We start from the raw sequence: 26486 nt of genomic DNA, 5'->3' as shown, positions 1-26486 counted from the left end.
AAATAAATCAACGTTTAAAAAAAAAAAAAAAAAAGGTTCTAGAACTAGACTGTCCTGGGGTCACCTCCCAGCCCCTGTGCTTCTTTGCCGTGTGGCCCTAGCGAAGTGACTTACATCTCACTGTGTCTCAGCTTCTTCGCCTGTAGAACAGGCGTAATGGTCCTGCTTCATAAGGCTTTGGGGAAGGACTAAGTAAGCTGATCCACATAGAATGTTTAGAACCATCCCTGGCGTGTACTAAGTCCCCCCAGAGTATCAGCTGATGACTATTATGGCCCCATCGGGGGAAAGGGGAGAATTTTCACCTTTGACAGCGTCAAGGTTGGATCGAGAGATCCAAGGTAATCGCACAGGCTCTTCCTACCTCTTGAGCAACGAAAGAGTCTGCTGTTTCTGCCCCCAGTGACTCAAACAAGTTTACGTACCAGCAGAGAACTGTTCAGGGGCCTGGCCTGGACCCCGACGGACCGTGCACCTCGATGACAGCTGAATGGGAGGGCAGGCTGCCGTTCAGGAGCTGAGGAAGGGGACTGCGGTCCGTTTACACTGGCACTTTCAGACGGAAGAGAAGCTGGCAGCGAATGCTCGGCCGGGCCCGGAGGTCCGCGGTGTGACCCGTGGCCTGGGGCGCGGCTCTTGGAGTCACACAGACACGGTTACAACAGCCGTGCATCCTGTCACAAAGAGTCACATAGAAACTATGAGACAGCCTGCAAAATCTACGTTAGTGGGTTTTTTTTTTTTAATCTGTTCATTTCCTTCTCCCCACCCCTGCCTGCCGGTTTAGATGGAGGGAAACAAGGAGAAAGGACAGAAAGGCGTGTCGAAGACCGTATTTGGTCACGTTTCCAAATTACGTGCCAGCTTGTAATCAAATGAAACACAGAGTTTCATAGAATGGTCTCGAATGTGAGCAAGGCCTTTGCCTGTCACATTACGCAGGCCCGTGACTGTGGTACACAGGTCTCTCTTGGTAATTACCTCCAGGAGCTTTGCTGTAGCCTTAGCTTATCAAATCTGTGCAATTTGTGCAGTGCACTTACCCATCCATCTTCCAATTCATTCAGTCGTGTTTCTTCCAAGAGCCGTGACTGGGGTTGGGTGAATCCCCGAGTGCGCCTGCGGGCAGAGGAAGGGGTGGGTGAAGACGTTTCTGCTTGCCTTCCCCAGTCTGGTTCAAGCACAGCTGACCAATGAGCGCCCTGGACAGGTCTCAGCACTCCATGCCGGTGGGTGTAGGGAGACAGAAAGGGGGGCCTTCCTCTCCACAAGGAGCACACAGGCAGATCCCAACACAAGATGCACAGAGAGCCGTGGGAGGAGGGAAGGCCCCAGAGGAGAAGTGGCTGGAGGGGGCAGGGGAGAAACCGGTGGGGACAAGGAGAAGAATCTTCCACCGGTTCCAAAAGAGGAACCCTAGCCCTGCTCTAGGAGCTACCTGCTTTGGCCGGAGCAGAGGGTCCACGCAGGCGAGTAAGTGGGGCATGGTGACTTTCAGAAGGCGGTGACAGAACACTGACCCACAAGTAGTCAGGACAGCTGTGCATTTGTGGCCTTTTCCTCCTGGTCCCTCTGTGAGCTGGAGAACACTTTTTTTTATTTTTTTAAGTTTATTTATTTTGAGAGAGAGAACGGGAGAAGGGCAGAGAGAAAGAGGGAGAGAGAGAATCCCAAGCAGGCTCCACACGGTCAGTGCAGAGCCCTGTGCGGGGCTCGAACCCATGAACCATGAGATCACAACCTGAGCCAAAGTCAAGAGTCAGACACTCAACCGACTGAGCCACCCAGGCGCCCGAGAGCAGACCCTCTAAAACGCTGTCCTCTAAACCCAGTCTCATTAGGACAGGCCCCCAGACTGGCCTGGTCGCCTGTATCTTCAAGCAGCAGCCAGGTGATCCTTCGAATGAGCCGCCTGTGAAGCACAGTGTTAAGACAAGTAGGTAGAAGAAGAAGGTGGTGAGATCAGGGGGCGAGGGGATGGCGACAGAGTTCAGAAAGGGGAGCGACCTGATGGCCCAGGGGAGGGGCTGGCCAGGGAGGGGCAGGGGAGGGCCCCACCACACAGTGTGCATCTGCTCAGCTCCTGGCTTCCCACCAGGACGCTGCTGGGACAGCAAGACGGGCTCTGTAGACCGGCTCACCTGGCAGGAGATTCTGAGGTTCCCCTTCTTGCCGTCCCCTTCTCTGGGACACAGTCACTTTAAAGTCCTGGGAGTGGTTCAGGAGGACAGAGGGCCACTCACGCTACCCAGCACACCCGACAGGCTCAGACTGGGCCCCAAAGTTAGGAGAGGTGTAACGTTTTAAATCATTAAGTCAATACTCATAGCATTTATGGTAGAGAAACTTGTAATCGTTCACAACTGGCTGGATGGGAAGCCGGAAGGCTACCCAAAAAGTATCAGCTGAACTGAGAGGCACAGTACGCTAAGCCCGAGGAGCGGAGGGGCTCAAAGCGCAGAAGAGGTGGAGGAAGGTAGGGGAGCTGCCTACGGGACGTCAGTTTGCCACAGCCACGTTCCCAGAGAGAGGAACTGTCTTGGGGAGTCACCACAGTAAGACATCTGGCTCCTTGGGGCGCCTGGGAGGCTCACAGTTCGTGAGCTCGAGCCCAGCATCAAGCTCCATGCTGCTTGGGATTCTCTCTCTTTCTTTCCCTCTGTCCCTGCTCCTCGCTCTCAAAACAAATGAACTTGGAGGGAGAAAAAAAGACCTCTGCCTTGTAGCCATAACACAACGAAGAATTAGGTCCTGCGAGTACTCCAAGCTGATTGGTCAAAGGTACCGACTCCCACTAACCGAACGCACAAAAGTCTGATGTACAAAACTCCCAAAGGCCAGTTTCTTTCTTTACAGCAACAGCTAGGTATAGCTTTCAAAGAGCCATGTACGGATGGCAGTGGGCCCAGGAAATCCTCTGCCTGGGTAGAAAAATTACATGAGAAGCTAAATTCCTAGATCTGTACTGTCTACAGTAGCAAGCAATGACAGGGTAGCACTTAAAATGTGACTGGTCCAAATTGAGATGTTCTGTTAAGCAGAAATGAAACACCGTATTTAGGAAAGAGGCTGGGAAGCTTGCCTCACCCACAGATACAACTAGGTGACACTCACATGTGTGTAAATAACCCAGAAAATGGCCCGAAGACTGGCAGAACAACCTCTCCAGCTGAAAGTAAAGAGGCCACATCAAAGAGGGTGGGAAGGGGGAGAAACAGATTGTCACGCTGGGGAGCACTCACAGCGGGGACAAACCCCCGCAACATCTGGCTTTGAAAACCGGAGGGGCCAACTTACATGAGTTCTTACAACCGGCAGAACTCAAAAACCTAGAATTTGAAAAATCATCAGGCTCAGCTCTGGGAGAGCCAGAGGCCAAAAGGAAACCGAGTCCCTTAAAGAAACAGGACAAAAGACAGCCTTTGCAGATACAACATCAAAGCAGAATTTTGAAAAATGCCTGGGAGGGAGAGTTATTTACTCATCTCCGAGCATATCTGGAGGGACAGAGATCCTAGGGAGACTCCTCCAGGAACAAAGGAGCTGCCTCCCCCGCCTTCCAGCATAAACCCAAGGCCACCTGTAGGAACCAGTGTAGGGACATTTACTACCGAAGGAACTTGTTTCTGCGGTATGCCACTGCCTCAGTCCTGCGCTGAGTCCCCTTCCCCAGGAGACTAGCGCAAACCTTCCTAAGACCACATCCCCCCCCAGCTCGGGCACTTTGAGGATCCTCCCCCTCCAACCTGGCTGGCCTTAGTCCCGGGGGCGGGGGCAAGTTCCCTGTCGCAGAGGACCGACGCACAGGAGTAGGAACAGAGGAAGCACAAAGGCAGTAAAATTAGCGATAAAAATCGTTCAAGGGATTCACAAGATCAAAGGATGGAAAGCATGACCCCACATGCCTAAAACATGGGGGAGAAAGGGGTAGATATTTAGTGCTTTAGAAGGGGTTCAAACGGAAGCAGCCATCAACTTCCCATAGACGGTTATATGCAAAAGATGTTACACACAAACCTAATGGTAACCGCAAGTCAGAACCCAGCAGATGTGCAAAAAATAAAGGGAAAGGAATCCAAATCTGTCTCTAAAGAAAGCCCATTTATAGTGAGAGAACAAGAAAGGAATAGAGAAGAACTACAAATACAGCCATAAAGCAAGTAACACAATGGCAATACATATGTACATACCTGTCAATAATTCTTTGAATGTAAATGGACTAAAGCTTCCAATCAAAAGACATAGGGTGATGGAACGGATAAGAAAACAAGACCCATCTGTATGCTTCCTCCAGGAGACTCATTTCAGATCTGAAGATGTGTGCAGATTCAAAGTGACGGGATGGAGAAGCATTTATCCTGCAAATGGATGTGAAAAGAAAGCCAGGGTAGCAATACTTACATTGGACAAAATAGACTTGGAAACAGGCCGTAACAAGAGACAAAGAAGGACGCTAGATAGATAGTCAGGGGACGATTCAACAAGAAGATGTAACAATCGTAAATCTTTCTGTGCACCCAACATGAGGGCACCCCAATACATAAAACAATAACACATTAAAAAAAGTAACCGATAGTCATACAATAGTAGGGGCCTTTAACAACCCACTTAAATCAATGGAAAGATCATCCAAACAGAAAGTCAACAAGGAAATACTGGCTTTGAAGGGGACACACACACACAAACACAAAGGGAAGGGGGGTACCTGGGTGGCTCAGTCGGTTAAGCATCTGACTTCGGCTCAGGTCATGATCTCAAAGTTTGTGGGTTCGAGCCCCACATCAGGCTCTGTGCTGACAGCTTGGAGCCTGGAGCCTGCTTCGGATTCTGTGTCTGCTCTCTCCCTGCTCCTCTCCCACTCACACTCTCTCTTCAAATATAAATAAATTTCATTATATCAAATATTAAAAAAAAATTGGGAGGGGAGAAGGAAGACACATTGGACCAGATGGATTTAACAGATATATTCAGAACATTCCATCCTAAAGTAGCAGAATTCACATTTTTTTCAAGTGCACATAATAAGTCTCAACAAATGCAAAACGATCGAAGTCATACCGTGCATCTTTTCTAACCATGGTGCTATGAAACTAGAAATCAGCTATAAGAAAAAATGTGGAAAGAGCACAAATACATGGAGGTTAAAGGACATGCTACTAAACAATGAATGGGTCAACCAATAAATCAATGAGGAAATAAAAAAAAATACGTGGAGACAAATGCAAATGAAAACACAATAGTCCAAAATCTTTGGGACACAGCAAAAGTGGTTCTAGGAGGGAAGTTTAAAGCAATACAGGCCTATCTGAAGAAGCAAGAACAATCTCAACCTAACCTTCCACCTAAAGGAGCTAGAAAAAGAAGAACAAACTATAGAAGCAAGGAAATAATAAAGATTAGAGCAGAAATAAACAAAATAGAAACTTTAAAAAAATAATAATAGAACAGTTCAGTGAAACCAGGAGCTGGTTCTTTGAAAAGATCAACAAAATTGATAACATTTTAGCCAGACTCATTTAAAAAAGAGAGAGAAAGCTAGAGGACGAAAACGAGATCATAAAGAGGAGAGGGCCTCCTGGGTGGCTCAGTCAGTTAAGCATCTGACTCTTGATCTCAGCTCAGGTCTTGACCTCAGGGTTGTGAGTTCAAGCCCTATGTTGGGCTCCATGGTGGGTGTGTAGCCTACTTCAAAAATGCAAAAGGAGAAATAAAAACTGACAGCTCAGAAATAAAAAGGATTATTAGAGAGTATTATGAAAAACTATATGCCAACAAATTGGACAACCTAGAAGTAATGGATAAATTCCTAAGAGCATATAACCTCCCAAAACTGAATCAGGAAGAAATAGAAAATTTAAACAGACCGATTATCAGCAATGAAATTGAATCAGCAATCAAAAACCTCCCAGAAAAACAAAAGCCCAGGACCAGATGGCTTCACAGGTGAATCTACCAAACATTAAAAGAAGAGTTAATATCTATTCTTCTCAAACTATTTCAAAAAATAGAAGAGGGAGGGAGGAAGATTTCCAAATTCACTCTATGAGGCCAGCATTCCCCTGATACCAAAACCAGATAAAGACATCACATAAAGAGAACTATCAGCCAATATCTTTGAGGAACAGAGATGTGCAAAACTTAACAAAATATTAGAAAACTCAATCCAACAATATATTAAATACATCATTCACCGCAATCAAGTGGAATTTAATCCTGAAATGCAGGAGTGGTTCAATATTCACAAATCAATGAACATGACACTTCACATAAATAAGAGAAAGGATAAAAACCACATAATCCTTTCAATAGATGCAGAAAAAGCACCTGATAAAGTACAACCTCCATTCATGACTGAAAAAACAAAAAACAAAAAAACAAAAAACCTCCACAAAGTAGGGTTACAGGAAACCTACTTCAACATAATAAAGGCCATGTATGAAAACATCATAGCTAACATCATCCTCAATGCTGAGAATTTGACAGCTTTCCCCCTAGAGTCAGGAACAAGAGAAAAATGGTCACTGTTCCCACTTTTATTGAATATAGTACTGAAAGTCCTAGCCACAGCAATCAGACAAGAAAAAAATTTTAAGGCATCCAGACTGATAAAGAAGAAGTAAAATTTTTTTTTTTATTTTTATTTTTTAACGTTTATTTATTTTTGAGACAGAGACAAAGCATGAACAGGGGAGGGTCAGAGAGAGGGAGACACAGAATCTGAAACAGGCTCCAGGCTCTGAGCTGTCAGCACAGAGCCTGACGCGGGGCTTGAACTCACAGACCGCGAGATCATGACCTGAGCCGAAGTCGGCCGCTTAACTGACTGAGCCACCCAGGCGCCCCAGTAAAATTTTCAATATTTGCAGATAATATGATACTATAGATAGAAAACACTAAAGGGGCACCTGGATGGCTCAGTTGGTAGAGCGTGCAACTCTTAACCTCAAGATCATGAGTTCAAGCCCCATGTTGGGTGTGGAGCTTACTTAAAGATTAAAAAAAAAAAAAACAGGGGTGCTTGGGTAGCTCAGACAGTTCAGCGTCTGATTCTTGGTTTTGGGTCAGGTCATGATCTCACGGTTGGTGAGTTCAAGCCCTGCATCAGGCTCTGTGCCAAGCCTGCTTAGGATTTTGTCTCCCTCTCTCTGCCCCTCCCTTGCTTGCTACCTACCTCTCTCGCTCAAAAATAAATAAACAAGCATTTGAAAAACAAAAATCCAAAAAAAAAAAAAAAGAAAGAAAGAAAACCTTAAAGACTTCACCAAAAAATTACTAGAACTGATAAATGATTTCAGTAAAGTTGCAGGATACAAAACCAATGCACAGAAATCTGTTGCATTTCTGTACACTAATAATGAAGCAACAGAAAGAGAAATTGAGAAAACAATCCCATTTACAACTGCATCAAAAATAACAAGATACCTAGGAATAAACTTAATCAAAGAGGTGAAAGACCGGTCATCTACAAACTATACAACATTTATGGAAGAAATCGAAGATGACACAAATGAAAAGACATTTCACGCTCACTGATTGGAAGAACAAACATTGTTAATGTGTCCGTCCTATCCAAAGCAATCTACAGATTTAATGCAATCTCTATCAAAATACAACAGCATTTTTCACAGAACTAGAACAAACAATCCTAAAGTTTGTATGGAACCACAAGAAAATGGGAAACAAAGCTGGGGGTATCACAATTCCAGACTTCAAGTTATATTACAAAACTGTAGAAATCAAAACAGTACTGGCACAAACACAGACACATACAGTAATAGAACAGAATAAAGCCCAGACATAAACCCATGATTATACAGTCAACTAATCTTCAACAAAAGAGGCAAGAATATGCAATGGGGAAAAAAAATCTCTTCAACAAATGGTGATGGGAAAACTGGACAGTTACAAAAGAATGAAACTAGACACTTTCTAATGCCATACACGAAAATAAACTCAAAATGGATTAAGGACTTAAATGTGAGACCTGAAACCATAAAAATCCCAGAAGAGAACACAGGCAGGAACTTCTCTGACATCAGCCATAACAACAGCTTTCTGGATAAGTCTCAGAGGTGAGGGAAACACAAGTAAAAATAAACTATTGCAACTTCATGAAAAAAAGCTTCTGCACAGCGAAGGAAACAATCAACAAAACTAAAAGACATCCCACTGAAAGGAAGAAGATATTTGCAAATGACATATCTGATAAAGGGTTAGTGTCCAAAATATATAAAGAACTTTTACAATCAACACTTAATCCAAATTAAAAATGGGCAGGTGCCTGGGTGGCTCAGTCAGTTAAGATTAAATACCCAACTCAATTTCGGCTCAGGTCATGATCTTGCAGTTTATGGGGTAGAGCCCCATGTTGGGCTCTGTACTGTCAGCATGAAACCTACTTGGGATTCTCTCTCTCCCTCCTCCAATCACACGTGCACATTCTCTCTCTCGTTCTCTCTCTCAAATATAAATAAAACCTCAAAAAAATTGGCCAGAAGACATAAACAGACATTTCTCCACAAAAGACACACAGATGGCCAAAAGACATATGAAAAGATGCTCAACATCACTTACCATCAGAGAAATGCAAATCAAACCACAATGAGATATCACCTCCTATCTACCAGAATGGCTAAAATTCAAAACACAAGAAACAACAAGTGTTGGCGAGGACGTGGAGAAGAAGGAACCCTCGCGTACTGCTGGCGGGAATGCAAATTGGTGCAGCCACTGTGGAAAGCAGTGTGGGGGTTCCTCAAGAAGTTCAAACCAGAATTACCCTATGACCCAGTCATCTCACTACTCGGTATTTAGCCAAAGAATATGAGAGCACTCATTTGAAAAGATATGTGCTCCCCTATGTTTATTGCAGCACTATTTACAATAGCCAATTGATGGACCAACCCAAGTGTCCATTGACAGATGAGTGGATAAAGAGGATGTAGTGTGTGTATGTGTGTGTGTGTGTGTGTGTGTGTACATACATATATACACAATGGAATATTGCTCAGCCATAAAAAAGAATAAAATCTTGCCGTTTGCAACAACATGGATGATCTAGGGAGTATAATGCTAAGTGAAATAAATCAGAGAAAGACAAATACCATATGATTTCACTCATATGTGATATTTAAGGAACAAAGAAAAAAGAAACCAACGAAAGAAAAGACCCTTAACTATAGAGAACACACTGATGGTCACCAGAGGGAAGGGGGTGGGGGGATGGGGTCACTCTAAAGTGATGGGGATAAGAGAACATTTATCAAGATGAGCACTGAGTAATGTACAGAATTGTTGAGTCACTATGTTGGACACCAGAGACTAACATAACACTGTGCATTAACTACACTGGAATGAAAATAAAAGGAAAAATTTTCCATGAAAAAGTAAAAATAAATAAATAAATACCATATTTCAATGATATAAGACAAAAAACATATAAAATATCCTATTAATTTGTATATTAACTACATATTAAAATATTTGACATTTTACATATATTGAGTTAAATGAACTATATTATGAAAATTGAGTTCATCTGAGTCTTTTTAACTTTTTTTGTGTGGCTGTGAGAAAATTTAAAATTACACCGCCCACATTTGCGGCTTGCGTGATACTGCGTTTGGGCGGTGCCCTCTCTGGTGGGGCCGTGACCAGCCTAGACGCTGGGTAGGGCTAGGAATTGTTTCTGATTATTCAAATGTTTTTTTAAATATAGATTTTTTTTAAGTTAATTTATTTATTGTGTGAGAGAGCAAGCAGGGGAAGGGCAGAGAGAGAGAGAAGCCCAAGCAGGCTCCACACTGTCAGCGCACAGAGCCCGATGCGGGGCTCGAACTCACAAACTGTGAGATCACGACCTGAACCGAAATCAAGAGTCAGAAGCTCAACCGACTGAGCCACCCAGGCGTCCCTGATTATTCAAATGTGTGAGGACGTCAGACTTTTTTCCCTAGGCTTTCGGCGACTAATGGACAAGACCTGTTTCTAAATATGTGAACGATGCTCACACTGAAGTCCACCTTGCTGACTTGGACAGCTACTCGGTTCTTTGTGCCACTGTGTGCTGACTGTGTGTGCAGGTCTGACGGGGGGCCTCGCTTTGGCCCTTCAACGACTTCCGGTCACCACTCACCGGGCAGCCGATGTGGCCCGCGTGCCTCCGGTCTTCCATCAGAAGGCCCAGCTAGACGGGCTGCTGTCTCCCTCAGTCGGGAAGCCAGATGGGAAGGGACGCAGGCCCATATCGCTCCTGCTTCCCACCCCCCGCCCCCCGCCCATCTCCTCACCTCCTGTGTTTCATACAAATGAAAGCTGGTTGCAGAGACCAATTTCCTAGGGAAGGAAAAGCAGACAGGAACGGGCCACCAGGACAGGGTGCATCCTGTAGCCCCTCGAGAAGGAGTCCGTGTTTTCTCTGCAAGCTGTCTTCTTGTTGACTCTTGACCTGTTAGCAAGTGAGTACAGATATCAATCAGGGTCACACAGGGTGCAGGCGGGAGGAACTTGAGGAAATTGGGCTTGAACAAATGTCAAAAAAGGTTTCCGTATGACAGTATAGCTTGAGTCCTTAAGAAGGGCCCACTTACCCAGAGCTTGGCCACAGAAATTTGCTGTCTGACTCACCCCAGCCTCCACCAATCTGTCAACACCTTAGGAAACTGATGTTTTCTTTTTCTTTTAAAAAAATTGTGTTTAATGTCTATTTATTTTTGAGAGAGAGAGGACACAGGGGAAGGGCAGAGTGGAAGACACAGAATCCAAAGCAGGCTCCAGGCTCCGAGCTGTCAGCACACAGCCTGACGTGGGGCTCGAACTCACAAACCATAACATCATAACCTGAGCCGAAATCAGACACTTAACCGGCTGAGCCACCCAGGTGCCCTGGAAACTGATGTTTTCTCAACAGCTTTCCGGACATGCTATCCTAGATTATATATTTCCTCTTCTCCTAAGAAAAGGACACAAGTTACATTGAGTGAATTTGGGGCGAGGTTCTCCCTTTACTTCTCAGCTCCTGCTATGAATGTGAGTCATATCTACTTCAGCTCAAGGTCGTGGGAATATTGACTTCAGAAACCTAACTGCAAGGTGAATGGTTTCCTCTTTTCCTAAACTGTTCTTCGCCCTCAAACTGGCACCACCTCAGAGACAGTACATTCTCTAAGGCTCTGTCACTTGCACATTCAATTAGCAAATGCAAAACCATCGTCAGAATGAATTAACACCATATTACAAGCAGATGTGAGAAACTTTTAAGAAAGCCAAGTTACGCATTTTATGTTCCTCTATCAAAACGATTCCAGATTTCCAAATGGTGTTAAAAATTAAGTATTGCATTTTTTTTATTATAAGAGTTTATTTTTTTAGAGCAGTTTTAGGTTCACAGAAGAATTAAGAGGAAGGTACAGAGCTTTCCCACATACCCCCTGCCCCCGCACGCAGCCTGCCCCGCCAGCCGCATTTCCCACCAGAGTCATCCATTTGTCACAACTGAGGAGCCCACACTGACTCATCACAATCACCCACAGCCTGTAGTGTAGTCTACACTGGGGCTCACTGTTGGTGCTGTACATCCCAGGCGTTTGGACAAACGCATAATGACATAACTGTGATATGAGACAGAAAGGGAAGAAGAAATGCAGTCCCTTCATTGTGCAAGCTTACGATGGGCACGCAGTTTCTGGGCTACAGTTCAGGAAAGAACTCTGCAGTTGTGCTGCACTGAGACATGCAGAGCAGAGCTCGTGGAGGCCACGGTGGTGGAGTCTGCAGGCCAGAGTGCCTATGGCAGGTAGCTGCCCAAAGAGTCTCAGACATCTGCAGAGAGATCCCCCAACACTCTGCTGGCTGATGCTCTCTCTGCACATGAGTGAGAAAACTCTACCCAAGCTGGGAAGGAACCATAACAAAGGAGCAGAAAGAATTCTTAGAGCTCATGCAGAGCTGGGAATAGTTTGTGTTCCCACCAGCTGGAGCAGAAAGAAAGACAAAAACAGGAGGCATCAGGGAGGATTCTCAGAAGGGTAGGAACTCAGCAGTGGGCTGAACTGGACCCAGACTAAGACTGAAAGCTGGTCTGCACGCCCCCTGCAACAAAGCTGAAATGCAAGCCTCCAACAGATCCACTGATTTCAAGTAAATTAACTGCAGGCCACAAAAAATGATTTCCAGTACTATTTAAAGGAATACAGTGAAATCCAGCACTCAAAACTGTAAAATTCATAGTGTCTGACATAAACTAATTACAGGCATGTAAAGAAGCAGGAATATCTGATCCATATCCAGGAGAAAAGCGGATCAGTTGAAATGGAGCCAGAAATGGCAGGGATGATGGAATTCACAGGCAAAGAGGTTAAGAGCCAATTGTAAGTTTGCTCCGTATGCTGAAGAAGACAGAGGAAAGTAAGAGCGTGATGAAGTACAAATGGAAGATAAAAAATGAAATTGACAGAGATGTAAAATACAGCAGCTGAATGAAACATGCACTTTGGAAGATTGGCAACTGATGAAAACATAGCAAAAGAAACTATCCGAAGTGAAGGAAAAAGAAAAAATATGTTAAAAAAGTAAACAGCACAACAGTGACCTGTGGTCTCATGGTCTAACATACAATAATTGGGGTCTCAGAGGACAGAGGTAAAGGGGAGAATCAGACAAAAAAAAATACTTGAAGAAATGAGAGCCACAGTTTTGCAAATTTGGTGAAAACTGCAAACCCACAGGCACAAGAAACTCAACAAGCCCCATGAAGAATATACCCAATGAAAACTCTGTAAAGGTAACTCATAATGAAGTTGAGGAAACCCAAGGGTAAAGCAGGCGGGCTGAGGAGCAGGAGCGGGGGTGAAGTATATGCAAAGGAGCAAAGAGAAAAATGACAGCAGACTTCTCATAGGGAGCTATGCAAGCCAGAGACAGTGGAGAGAGATCCTTAAAGGACTAGAGGAAAAGAAAATGATAAACCCAGAACTCTTTGACCAGCCAAAAACAAAGCAAAAATTCTTCACAAAAGAAAGCTAAATACAGGCATGCTTCATTTTGTTGCATTTCACTCTACCGAGGCTTGCAGGTAATGCATTTTTTACAAATAGAGGTTTTGTGGCAGCCTCGCATCGAGCAAGTCTGTAGGTGTCATTTTAACAACATTTGCTCACTTCATTTCTCTGTGTCACATTTTGGTCATTCTCACAATATTTCAAACTTTTTCAGTATTATATTTGTTATGGTGATCAGTGATTTTTGATATTATGAATGTAATTGCTCTGGAGTGCACAGACCATGCCCATTTAAAACAGCAAACTTGGGATGCCTGCGTGGCTCAGTCGGTTAAGTGTCCAACTTTGGCTCAGGTCATGATCTTGTGGTTCGTGGGTTCAAGCCCCACATTGGGCTCTGTGCTGACAGTTCAGAGCCTGGAGCCTGCTTGGGATTCTGTGCTCCCTGCTCCTCTCTCTGCTCCTCCCCGATCGCTCTCTGTCTCTCTCAAAAATAAACATTGAAAGAAATTATTTTAAAAAATAAAACAATAAAACAGCAAACTCAATTGATCATTGTTTATGTGTTCTGACTGCTCCACTGCCTGGCCATTCCTCTGTCTCTCTCCCTCTCCATTGGCCCCCTATTCCCTGAGACACAACAATATTGAAATTAGGCCAGTTAATAACCCTACAATGGCTTCTAAGTGTTCAAGTGAAGGGAAGAGTCACACGTCTCTCACTTGAAACCAAAAGCTGCGGGTGATTAAGCTTACCAAGGAAGGCATGTCAAAAGACAAGACAAGACATAAAGCTAGGCCTCTTACACCAAATGGTTAGCTAAGTTGTGAATGCAAAGGAAAAGTTCTGGAAGGAAATGCAAAGGGCCACTCCGGGGAACACACAAATGATAATAAAGTACAACAGTCTTATCGCTGATGTGGAGAACGTTTTAGTGGTCTAGATAGATGCCCAAACTAGCCACGACATTCCCCTAAGCAAAACCCTCATCTAGAGCAAGACCCTAACTCCCTTCAGTTCCACGAAGGCTGGGAGAGGTGAGGAAGCTGCAGAAAAGTCTGAAGTTAGCAGGGGTTGGTTCTGGAGGTTTAAGGAAAGAAGCCGTGTCTGTAACGTTAAAGTGCCAGATGAAGCCACAAGTACTGATATAGAATCTGCAGCAAGTTATCCAGAAGATCGAGCTGAGATAATTCATGAAGGTGGCCACACTAAGCAACAGGCTTTCAGTGCAGACAAACAATTTTCTATTGGAAGGGGACGCCATCTAGGACTTCCATAGCTAGAGAGAAGTCAAAGCCTGGCTTCAAAGCTTCAAAGGACAGGCTGACTCTCTTAGGTGCTACTGCAGCTGGTGATTTAAGTTGAAGCCAGTGCTCATTCACCACTCCCAGAATCCTAGGGCCCTTCAGAATGATGCTAACTCTACTCCACCTGGGCTCTGCCCATGTGGAACAACAGAGCCTGGATGACAGCACATCTGTTTACGACACGGTTTACAGAATATTTTAATAAATAAGAAAGCAGAGTGGGAACACTTCCCAACAAATTTTATGAGGCCCTAAGGTACTATGAGAAAAACCAAAGATCCCATGAGAAAAGAAAATGAGCCTGGGTGGCTCAGTCGGTTGAGCATCCGACTTTGGCTCAGGTCATGATCTCACGGTCCGTGCGTTCGAGCCGGCATTGGGCTCTGTGCCGACAGCTCGGAGCCTGGAGCCTGCTTGGGATACTGTGTCTCCCTCTCTCTCTGACCCTCCCCCACCTTGCACTCTGTCTCAAAAATAAATAAACATTAAAAAATTTTAAAAAAAAGAAAAAGAAAAGAAAATGGGGAACAAATACTACTCATAAACCCAGATACAAAAATCCTTCGCAAGATGTTGGTAAATGAAATCATACAACATAAGAAAAGGACAACACATCGTGGACACATGGGGTTCATCCCAGGACTGCAAGGCTGGCTTTAACGCTGAAAACTCAATCAATGGAGTTCACCGTATAAACGCACTACATAAGAAAACCACGCAATCATCTTCATAAAGGAAAAAAAAAGCATCTGACAAAACTTAACAGTGAATCTTGATTTAAAATATCAGAAGACTAAGAAAAGAGACTTTCCTCAACAGAATAAAGGACATCTAAGGAAAACATCGCTCTTAATGTTGGAAGATGATTTTTTTCCAAGTTTGGAAGGAAGCAAGGATGTCTGCCCTTATCACTTTTATTCTCGTTGGAATGAAGGTCTTAGATAGTACGATAAGGCAAGAAAAAGTTGCACAGATGGGGTCTCATAAAAGAGAGGGTTTGATCATTTACTTTTTCCCTTTGCACTAAATTTACTTTTGACACTTAATGCTATTTTATTAAATAATCAGCTGCTTTTTGGCAAACCTTACTAATACCTAAATTACCAACTACGTATAACAATGAATTTTCACAGAATTGAGGGCATGAGGAAGACACTCTGTCTCAGAACCTTGAATTTGGCTCAAATGTACGAGGAATATTTCGTAGCCTCTTTTCAGAAGTGTCCTCTGAAGTAAAGAGTCCAGGAAAAAGAACAATGTTTTTTTGTTTCAACTTCTGTTCGTGTCAGAAGACCCTTGGGGAAATCTACCAGAAGGAACTTTTGTTCTCCTGATTTGGGTGTGTTTAGAAGCGATAAACCTGGAGGGTAGACATGGGATGCTCATACCTCCCGTCGGACCCGGGGGGTGGCCTCAGAACCCTCGACCACAGTCTTCTCTGGTGAGCCACCCCCGTGCAGCTGAGCGGATACCTGGAAGGAAATCTGTTTTCTGTCGCTGGAATATGATCTGTTTACCTGAGGGAAAAGCATCCATGATTTGGGCTGTACTCATTCGGGCTCGCCTACCTGGCACTGGGCTGATCGGGATGTTTAGTTCTTGTATAAAATATGAAGGTATTTATATCTGAAAATAGCCCAGCCACTCGACTCCAGGGCAGAGAGAGTAACGGCTACAGTCTCTCTGTTAAGTTCATGAAGAAGTTCGGGGGTCAGAGGGCTGAGTGACAGAGTTTCTAGCTGTCACTTAGGACCCGAAATATGTTCACCTTTAAGGGAGGCATATTTAACTTTTCTTTTTTAACAGTTCCAAGAGTTAAATGGTCATAGAGTTACATGGTCCAGTCTCCCATCCCACAGGCAAGGGGACTCGGGGCGCAGGGAGGCCTGCGTGACATTTTAACAGTCTGCACTTAGGGTGAGCCAAGCTGTCTCAGTCCACACAGACTTCTATAATTGAATTACCAGACTGGGTGGCTTATAAACAACAGAAATCGACTTCTCCCAGTTCTAGAGGCACCAGCAGATCTGGTGTCTAGGGAGGGGCCGACTTCCTGGTTCACAGCCAGCCATCTTTTTTCTGTCCTCACAAGACATAAGGGGCGAGGGGGCTCTTTGGGGTCTTATAATAAGGGCACTAATCCCATTCATGAGGGCCCCACCTCATGACCCAGGCGCCTTCCAGAGGCCCCACCTCCTAATACCATCACACTGGGGGTTAGCATTTCAACAAGGAAATTTGGGTGTCGGTGGGGAGGGCACAAACATTCAGCCCATAATGCGAGCCTTGTCGTGTACTCTAACCCCTGTGCGGAAACCACTACAATAGAGATGGGGTCTTCAAGAAATTTGGAGGGGCGCCTGGGTGGCTCAGTCAGCTAAGCATCTGACTCTCGATTTTGGCTCAGATCATGATCTCGTGGTTCGTGAGTTTGAGCCCCGCATCAGGCTCTGTGCTGACAGTGTGGAGCCTGCTTGGGATTCTGTCTCCTGTCTCCTGTCTCCTTCTCCCTCTCTCTCTCTCTCTCTCTCTCTCTCTCTTTCTGCCCCTCCCCTGCTCGCTCACTCTCTCTCAAAATAAATAAGTAAACATTTAAAAAAAAAAAAAAAAGGAAAGAAATTGCTGGAGATCCGTGTCATAACCAAAGTTACAAAATCGAACCTAATGATGGTTTTCGACGTAACCTTTCATCTAGCAGTTGGAGGTGGGTTCCTTCAAGTTGACTGTGTATCTCCTACCTTGATTCTGGGGGAGATCCTTGATTTGGGGGGGACACAGATCGTCCAGCCTCGGGCCTCTCGTGCTTCTGAGCTGCGGGGCCCGCTGCAAAGGCGGGAGGAGAGCCAGCACCCAGGCTTTAGGGTAGGGAACCCACAGGTGGTCTGAGGTCCGCAGTGGATGTCAACCACTGTCAGTACGTAGGTGTGGACTCACACACCTTCAAACCAAGTATTAGGGACAGTCATGGCCACCACTGTTGGACTCATCTGTCTGCCTGTAGGCCATGAGCCAGCGGTCCCTATGGCCGGTTGTCTCCAGGGACTTCCTGCCCCCTCACTCTGTCCCCTCCTGCCCCTCGTCTACAGGGGGAGCTGACCATGACCAGCGACATGGAGAACTTACAGAACGCCCTGTACCTAGACACGGTGCCAGAGCCCTGGGCCAGGCGAGCCTACCCCTCCACGGCAGGCCTGGGAGCCTGGTTTGTGGACCTCCTCGACCGAATCAAAGAGTTGGAGGCCTGGATCGGAGACTTCACCATGCCTGCCACGGTGTGGCTGACAGGCTTCTTCAACCCCCAGTCCTTCCTGACCGCCATCATGCAGTCCACGGCCCGCAAGAACGAGTGGCCACTGGACCAGATGACCCTGCAGTGTGACGTGACAAAGAAGAACAGGGAGGACTTCAGGAGCGCCCCTCGGGAGGGGGCCTACATCCATGGCCTCTTTGTGGAAGGCGCTCGCTGGGACGTACAGGTAAATCTTGGGGTGGGACACCCTCTGTGGGCTGATTAAATTACACATTGCCTCCATAGAGTGCGATTGTGCAAAGGGGATGCCCCGGACCTTCTGACCTGGGTGGCCTTTCCTTGAGGCTCTCAAGGCACTCTCATGCAGCCAGGGACGGTGCGGAGAGCACAGGCTTTGTGCCGATTAAAAGCAAGGGCTCTGGAACCAAACTGGGTGGATCTGAATCCCAGCACTACCATCCGCTAACTCTGGGACCTTGGGACGTGGGTCTACCTCTCCAAATCTCAGTTTCCTCAAGTGTGAAAGGGGAAAATAAGAGTTGCTGCAAAGATGAGTTCATATGCGGGGACACCTGGAATTGTGCCCGGCACACAGAGAATGCTCCAGAAGTGTGAGAGTCACTAACTCTCGAGCTATCCCTGATGCTGGCTGCCCGCCCTGGGGATGTCATTTCACCTTCCAGGGCCACTTTCCTCATCCACGAGCTCTAGAAGGACAGGAATCCCTTCTGCCTTTTACACTGCCCCCATCTCCAAAGGGAGCCCAGTAGATGCTATTTCAATGTGACATTCTGAAAGGGTTCCTCACTGGAGCCTAATAAAGATTTGACTCACCCTAAGATTGGCTGGGATAAATGACATGGGCAAGGATGGATACCTCCAGAGCAAGTTCACGTTTGTGATAACACATGATCTGGAATAAGTGCTTAGTCACATATCCCGCTTGGCAAGTGCCACTTAACTATTCCTAGCTGTTAGTACAGAGTTAATGGGGAAAAACTGTCAGGTGATCTAAACTATAGGGACGCCTGGGTGGCTCAGTCGGTTGAGTGTCCGACTTCAGCTCAGGTCACGATCTCACAGCTCGTGAGTTTGAGCTCCATGTTGGGCTCTATGCTGACAGCTCAGAGCCTGGAGCCTGGAGCCTGCTTTGGATTCTGTGTCTCCCTCTCTCTCTCTGCCCCTCCCCCACTTGTGTGCTCCCTCCCCCCCCCCCTCTCAAAAATAAACATGAGGGAAAGAAAGATCTAAGATATCATAGAAGGCCACGTAGGCCATGTAAATATACATACAGAGCCGTACTGGATTAAACAGTGTCTACCAAAATTCGTGTTCACCTAGAACCTCAGAATGTGCCCCTATCTAGACATAGGCTCTTTGCAGATATATGCAGTTGAGGTGAGGTTATACTAGAGCAGAGAAGGCCCTAAATCCAAGGATTGGTATCCTTATAAGAAGGCCATGTTGGAAACACAGAAGACAATGCCCTGTGAGGACAGAGGCAGAGATTGGAGTGATGTATCTATAAGCCAAGGAATTCCAAGGAAGCCCCCAGAAGCCAGGAGAGATACATGGGATAGTTTCTGCCTCAGGGCCTCCAGAAGGAACAGACCCTACCTACACCTTGATTTAAGACTCTGGCCTTCAGGAGTGCCTGGGTGGCTCAGTTGGTTAAGCAACCGGCTCTTGGTTTCGACTCAGGTCATGTTCCCCAGGTTTGTGAATTTGAACCCCACTTCAGGCTCTGCACTGGCAGTGTGGAGCCTGCCTGGAATTCTCTCTCCTCCTCTCTCTACCCTACCCCTGCTATGCATATGTGCTCTCTCTCTCAAAATAAAGTTAAAAAAAAAAAAGTTAAGAAAATAAGAAAAATTAGCAAAAAAAAAGTCTGGCCTTCAGAACTGTGAAAGAATCATTTCTGTTGTTTTAAGCCACCAAATTTGTAGTAATTTGTCATAGGAGCTCTATGGAACCAATCAAGGGCCAACAGAGAGGAGAGCAAAGTGGGACAGTGTTCAAACAGCCTGAACCTTGAGAAGGAAGCTGACTTCCCCTTCTCCACCTGAACATTTGTCCAAGATTCTGTGAGCAGGGGGGGTCACACCTGGATGCTATTAGGTGTAGGGTGCTGTAGGGTGCCAGAGCTAGAATGTCAAAAAAAACCCAAAGTGAGCAAGTGGGGAAGAAGTTCAGAAGAATGCCAGCACTGTGGGGGAGGGGGAAAAGACACTGATTCCAATCATCTAACTCCAGTATTTTATGACCTTGTTTCTATATAATAATAACTTCCCAGGACACCTGGGTGGCTCAGTCGGTTGAGCATCTGGCTTTGGCTCAGGTCATGATCTTGTGGTTCATAAGTTCGAGCCCCGCACTGGGCTCTGGGCTGACAGCTCAGAGCCCGGAGCTGCTTCGGATCCTGTGTCTCCCTCTCTCTCTGCCCCCACCCCTCACCCTCTCTCTCAAAAATAAATAAACATTAAAAAAATTTTTTTTATAAATAATACTAATAACAACTTCCCAAAAAGCAATACCCGCCCACCAAGAACTCTTAGTCTCAGTTTCTACCCCCAAAAAGATGTCAGCAAAAACATAAGAGTAAGAATGTCCAAATATCCTCTCCTCCATAAAATAACACTGGCCCCACATTATCAGAGCTTAACTTTTGCACAGGACTCTAGAAATCAACTAAAGGCTTTCAGCAACCCAAGGAGTATTTAGTGAAGAAAAATGTCCAAAGCTCAGTAAGAGAATAAGCTTTGTGGCCTTTTAACTTGCCCTTTTCCCATCCCCATCCCCACCAACTCTGTGGTGGCCTCGAAAACAAATGTGCTCTAGTCACAGTGAACACAGCAGCCTCCCAGCCACTGGAGGGGGCAAAACGGAGTTGGAGTACTTTCAAAGACCCATTCCCAGAAAACGGTCATTATTTTCCCTATGTGGTGGTTTCCAGGAAGACCCCACTTACAAGTCTGCTTTACTTGACCAGAGTTGGAGCTCACCCAGGGCAACAGCCTTTCCCCCCTGAAGGCATGTACTGAAAACAAAGACAACTATTTAACCTCCAGCTTGCCTGAGGTAGTAGATAACAGTGGAGCAGGGGCGCCTGGGTGGCTCAGTCGGTTGAGCGTCCGACTTCTGCTCAGGTTCATGATCTCGCGGTCCGTGAGTTCGAGCCCCGCATCAGGTTCTGTGCTGACAGCTCAGAGCCTGGAGCCTATTTCAGATTCTGTGTCTCCCTCTCTCTCTGCCCCTCCCCTACTCGTGCTCTGTCTCTTTCTCAGAAATAAACATTAAAAAAAAATTAAAAAAATAAACAGGGGAACAAATACTAGGCTAACTACAAATACTAGGCTAACTAGGCTACCACTTAAAAGGAAAAGCTGGAGAATGAGATGACCTCCAACTCATCCTTGGAAACCTAGAGGGCCATGCCCATGGGCAGGGCTGTGCACAGGCTCAAGAAAGCCCTGAGAAGTCTGTAAGCTCACTTCTGGCTGACCCTGAGGCTCTGTGCAAGCAGGAAGTGAAGGCTAAGGCAGAGTTTTCAACTGCCTGGCTGAGCCCTGCAGGCATGCGCAACACATGCACAGAGCCCTGGGGCAGAACCTGTGAGACTCACTGGATCCAGGGGTCTAAGAAACCTCTGTCCAACTATGTGCTAACCACCAAGCTAACTAAGGCTACTTCAGGAGCCTTAGGTGTCAAAGACAGACGATACAGAGTCAGTTCAGAAAAGTCATTCAATAAACAACAACAAACTCTATGGAGGGAGCCTGACTTTTGGAGTTGCCACAATGTATTATTTAAAATATTCAAGTTTTCGGGTCGCCTGGGTGGCTCCGTTGGTTAAGTGTCCGGCTTCGGCTCGGGTCATGATCTCACAGTTCGTGGGTTCGAACCCCACGTGGGGCTCTGTGCTGACAGCTCGGAGCCTGGAGCCTGCTTTGGATTCTGTGTCTCCCTCTCTCTCTCTCCCCTCTCCCACTTGTACTTTCTCTCTCCAAAATAAATAAACATTAAAAAATAAATTAAAAATTAAATAAAAAAATTAAAATTAAATAGAGGAATTCAACAGAAGATTTGAGTAGACAAGAATCGCCAAACTTGGAAATGTATCACTTGAGATTATCCAAGCTGAGAAGCAGAAAAAAAGAACAAAATAAATGAACAGTTTAGAAACCTGAGGAATACTCAAGCATACAAACATCTACATAGTAGCAGTCCCAAAAGGAGAAGAGAGAGAGAAATAGCCAGAAAGAATATTTGAAGCAATAATGGCCACTTTCCAGATTTGATTAAAAAAAAAAAAAAAAGATTAATCTACACATCCAGGAATCTCAACAAAATCTAAATAGGATAAACTTAGAAATCCATACGCAGACATGTTATAAGGTAAAGAGAGAACCTTGAAAGCAATCCATCACTTCCAAGGGGTCCTCCATTGGATGAACAGATGATTTCTCTTAAGAAACCATGAAGTCAGAAGACAGTAGAATGGAAGTCATAGTGCTGACAGAAAGACTGTCAGCCAAAAATTCCATATCCAGTAACACTATCTTTCAAAAATGAAGGAGAAATTAAGACATTCCCAAGTTTAAAGAGAGAGAGAGAGAATTCACCACTAGCAGACCAGACCTATAAGAAATACTTAAGGGAGGGGCGCCTGGGTGGCTCAGTCGGTTAAAGTGTCTGACTCTTGATTTCGGCTCAGGTCATGATCTCATGGTCATGGGATCAAGTCCCACATCAGGCTCTGCAATGAGTGTTGAGCCTGTTTAAGATGCTCTCTCTCTCCCTCTGCCCCTCTCCCCTGCTTACTCTGTCTCTCTCAAATAAAAACATTTTTTTGAAAAAAAAAAAAAAGAAAAAATACTTAAGGGAGTCCTTCAGAATGAAATGAGTTACAAGACAGTAACTCAAGTCCACATGAAGAAGCAGAACACCAGCAAAGGTAATTATGTCTGTAAATATATAAGAAAATATAAATGGATTTTTGTTTGTAACTTTTATTTCCTTCCTGATTTAATGGACAATTGCAGGAAGCGATAACTCTAAATCTGCTGATAAGCAGAAAGATGTAATTTGTATCATGAAACCAGCACAAGGTCTTAAGCAGAGGAAGGGGAAGGAAAGGAACATATAGAGGAATAAAGTTTTGTCTACTACTGAAATTAAGTTGGTATTCATTGAAGTTGATGTTTATACACTGAAGTTCATTGTAATCCCTAGGGAAATCACTAAGAAAATAATTTTTTTATATAGTAAAAGAAATAACGGAATTAAAATGATACACTGAAATAGATCTATTTAACACAAAAGAAGGCAGCAATGGAGAAACCAAGGAACAATAAAGTCCCAAGACATAGAAAACAAAGAGTCAAATGGCAGATGTAAACCTTACCTTATCAGTAATTACATTAAATATAAATAAATTAAACACTACAACCAAAAGGCAGAGAATGGCAGAATGGATTTTTTTTTAATGATACAAGTATATGCTGTCTACACAAGATACACTTTAGATTCAAAGACACAAATAGGTTAAAAGTTAAGAGATGGAAACAAATATGCCATTCATATAGAGAATTCAACCATAATCACTGGAGGCACCAATACCCCACTACTCATGGTGGCTGCCCATGGTTAGTTTCTTGGGGGGGGGGGGGGAGAAGGGGTGATGAAAATGTTCTGGAATTACAAAGTGATGATTGTACATTAAAAAAACACTGACTTGTACATTTTAAAAGGGTTGGTTCTGAGGTACGTGTGGAAAAAAGAAAGGTTCTACCCCTTCTCCCACTCCCTGCCATAAACACTCAGTTGTTGATGTTAAGGGAGTGCCTACTGTTTCCCTAAGATCTATTACTCATCGTGCCTCATACCAGCCTCTAACAGAACTGAAAAGGCACATCCTCCCCTTTAAATGAATTTCATGGAGGGGCACCTGGGTGGCTCAGTCAGTTAAGCATCCAACTTCAGCTCAGGTCATGATCTCAAGGTCTGTGAGTTCAAGCCCTGCATCAGGCTCTGTGCTAATGGCTCAGAGCCTGGAGCCTGCTTCAGACTCTGTGTCTCCCTCTCTCTCTGCCCCTCCCCTGCTTGCTCTCTGTCTCTCTCTCTGTCTGACTCTCTCTCTCAAAAATAGTAAACATTAAAAAAAATTTAAAAATAAATAAATGCATTTCATGGAAAATGAGCCAAGCTCTATCCATAGTAGAAGGGGATCAAAGTCACCAGGGCAACTGCAAGGTATCTGTGAATCGCTCTGTATCAACATTTCCCACAGTAAGTTCCATAAAACACTAGTGCCATAGGAAATAAATAGATTGAAAAGAAAAGAGTCCTGTGGTCAAATAAGTTTGGGAAGCACCAGGTTAAATAAAATTCACCTCTTTTCTTTACTGCTAGGACTTCCTGTCTTCAGTGTATGGTAAGCACCTTTTCCCAAGCTTATTTGATACAGGAATGCTTTTGGTCCTCAGAACATTTCTCAGGACTAGGAAAAAAAAATAATAGTAAATAAAAATAAACAGCCCCACATCACTCTATTGATTCATCTCAGAAAACCACAGAGGTCCCAACTAGAAAGCCCCAGAAGTTAGGTCCCTATCATATGAGTAAAGATAGAACACAGCTCCGCTCAAGAAGTCAAAATGCTCTAGAGGGTGAAGGAGGTCCCATATGAAGCTGAAAAAGACATAACCGAACCCTTAAAATCTAAAGCATTTGCTGGCACGAACTGTGTCTTCCTCGTCTTTCAAAGCCCTAGCACCTTCCATAATGACCATCTGGCAAATAGTTGCATTCGATATGCTTATGAAGTGAATGGACAAGGAAATAAAAATAGAGGCTCAAGTCACAAAGGGGTTAATCTGTATATGATACATAACAACTTCTAGAACTCTCCTTCAGAAAGTAATTTAGGCTGGAAAACAGAAATCGGTTTCCCGCATCTCAGCTGCCGTCCCATCGTGGGTTAACGATTCATAAGGCAGCCAGGCCTTCCCAGTGTCTCAGCTGCTGGGCCTTCTGACAGGAGGCTGGCTGGCTGGCTGCACTCTGTGTCTGATCTAAGGTGGCTCCTTTCATGTTCTTGTCCCCAGGCAGGGGTCATTACGGAGGCGAAGCTGAAGGACCTGACACCCCCCATGCCCGTGATGTTCATCAAGGCCATTCCTGCAGATAAACAGGACAGCCGCAGCGTCTATCCTTGTCCCGTGTACAAGACTTCCCAGCGGGGACCCACCTATGTGTGGACTTTCAACCTGAAGACCAAGGAGAAGGCATCTAAGTGGGTTCTCGCTGGAGTCGCTCTGCTTCTCCAGATTTAGCCACTGAGAACACAAGGCCGGGCTGGAGGCTGCCCAGAGGGACAAGGCGGGGAGGGGTGACACAGACGCATAGATAAGAAATCACATGTACTTGGGGCACCTGGCTGGCTCAGTCGGTTAAGCATCTGACTTCAGCTCAGGTCATGATCTCACGGTTTGTGAGTTCGAGCCCTGCTGACAGTTCAAAGCCCGGAGCCTGCTTCGGAGTCTGTGTCTCCCTCTCTCTGCTCCTCCCCTGCTTGTCCTCTCTCTCTCTCTCAAAGATAAACAAACATTAAAAAAAAAAAAAGAAATCACATGTACTCACAATTCTGTAGAATTCTTGTAGGGAACCCGGAGAGATGTGCCTACAATTGCGGCGACAGCTGGACGAATTCGGGTCCAGGAACGAGCAGAGGAAGCATTTCACAACACTGCACCATTCCTAATAAAGTGATTTATTCTTCGACTGTGTCTGGTCTCAGCTTTGTGAGCAGGCAGAGTCATAAACGATCCTGGAGAGACCAAGAGAAACGAACCACAAACACCTGAGCCCTGATGTAGTTACACGGCACGGTACCCAGTGCTCCGCTCCCAGCTACTCCATAGACCAGTGGCTGTCAGCATCGCCCCGGGGTCAGAGGCTGCATTGTGACCAGTTACTCTGGATCAGGGATCGCCAAATTTTTTCTGGAAAGGGCCACTCGGTAAATGGTCTATGCTTTGCAGGGCATTTTTCTCTGCTGCAATGACTCAACCCAGAACATAAATAAATGGGTGTGGCTGGGCTCCAATAAAACCATATTTACAAAAACAGATGCTGGGCCACATTTTGCCGATCAGTGATCTAAAGGACAGAGGAAGTATACATAGGACATGTATCCCTTATTAACTCACACATGCATTCAGTAAGTTAAACACTTACCGTGTGCTGAGAACACAACCGTGAATGAGGTTGTTTCCCAGTATCTCTATCATCCTTGATTATTTCAGAGGGACCCACGGAGAAACCCTGTGCCTGCAGCTTTTTAGCCTAAAAGTTTTCTAGATTTTTCTCTAATACATGTTCGCTGGAATCCCAAAGAGCTCCACTGTTTTAAAGAGCTCTTATAGGAAGGTCTGTTTGCTAAGAAGAGTCCAGGAGGGCCCAGTATTCCTTCTGGAATCATTACCGCCCCCCCCCCCCCATATCCTTGATGAATTAGGATTTACAACAGGGGCCCTTAAACTTGAGCTGCAATCTGAGTTCCCCTGGAGGGCTGGTTAATCTCTCTCAAAAATAAACATTAAAAAAAAAACCTGAAACATAAAATCCCACCACCCTACAAATCTCTGCTGTACCGAATACAAAATCGAACGCTGGTTCCTCCATGATTTTCCTGCTTTCTGCCCTGTGGTTCCTGCACTTCCTAATGAGGGGCCTTCCCCCTCACCTTCATGCTACAGGGGGGTTAAAAATCCCTCTGGAATCCAAGAAATCCAACTTGAGTTTCAATCTGCCGGTTCGTGCCTACAGATCACTGCCCTCCTCCCTGGTCCTCACCAGCAGCAGGAAACTTGGAGCAGGCAAGAGGAGGATGAAGAAGGAAGGTGAAACTCCCACACGATGAGAGCAGGA

At 45.2% G+C, this 26486-nt stretch overlaps 1 protein-coding gene and 1 long non-coding RNA gene across 5 annotated transcripts in view; one reads left to right on the top strand and one right to left on the bottom strand.

Annotated features, from left to right (window-relative positions):
• Positions 1-25156, top strand: part of DNAH9 (dynein axonemal heavy chain 9) — a 333637-nt gene extending 308481 nt beyond the window's left edge. Inside the window, 2 exon segments of the mRNA XM_053893249.1 lie at positions 17392-17781; positions 24662-25156. Of these exon segments, the coding sequence (XP_053749224.1) occupies positions 17392-17781; positions 24662-24889 (618 nt within the window). The 3' untranslated portion in view covers positions 24890-25156.
• On the bottom strand, positions 1-26486 carry LOC109245854 (uncharacterized). 4 transcript variants are annotated; one of them, XR_008418861.1, is made up of 6 exons: positions 25197-26486; positions 10290-10447; positions 4706-4870; positions 4191-4358; positions 1439-1589; positions 1-1119 (listed from the first exon to the last, which is right to left on the bottom strand). It is a non-coding gene; the product is annotated as an uncharacterized LOC109245854 (long non-coding RNA). The 4 variants fall into 4 exon arrangements; XR_002071123.2 differs by having other exon boundaries at positions 1439-1579; XR_008418860.1 differs by lacking the exon at positions 1439-1589 and having other exon boundaries at positions 2-1119.

This window comes from Panthera pardus, unplaced genomic scaffold (assembly GCF_024362965.1).
Source record: "Panthera pardus isolate Hobbes unplaced genomic scaffold, ASM2436296v1 HiC_scaffold_3, whole genome shotgun sequence".
Taxonomy (NCBI): Eukaryota; Metazoa; Chordata; class Mammalia; order Carnivora; family Felidae; genus Panthera; species Panthera pardus.
This window is presented reverse-complemented; position numbering and strand designations above follow the sequence as displayed.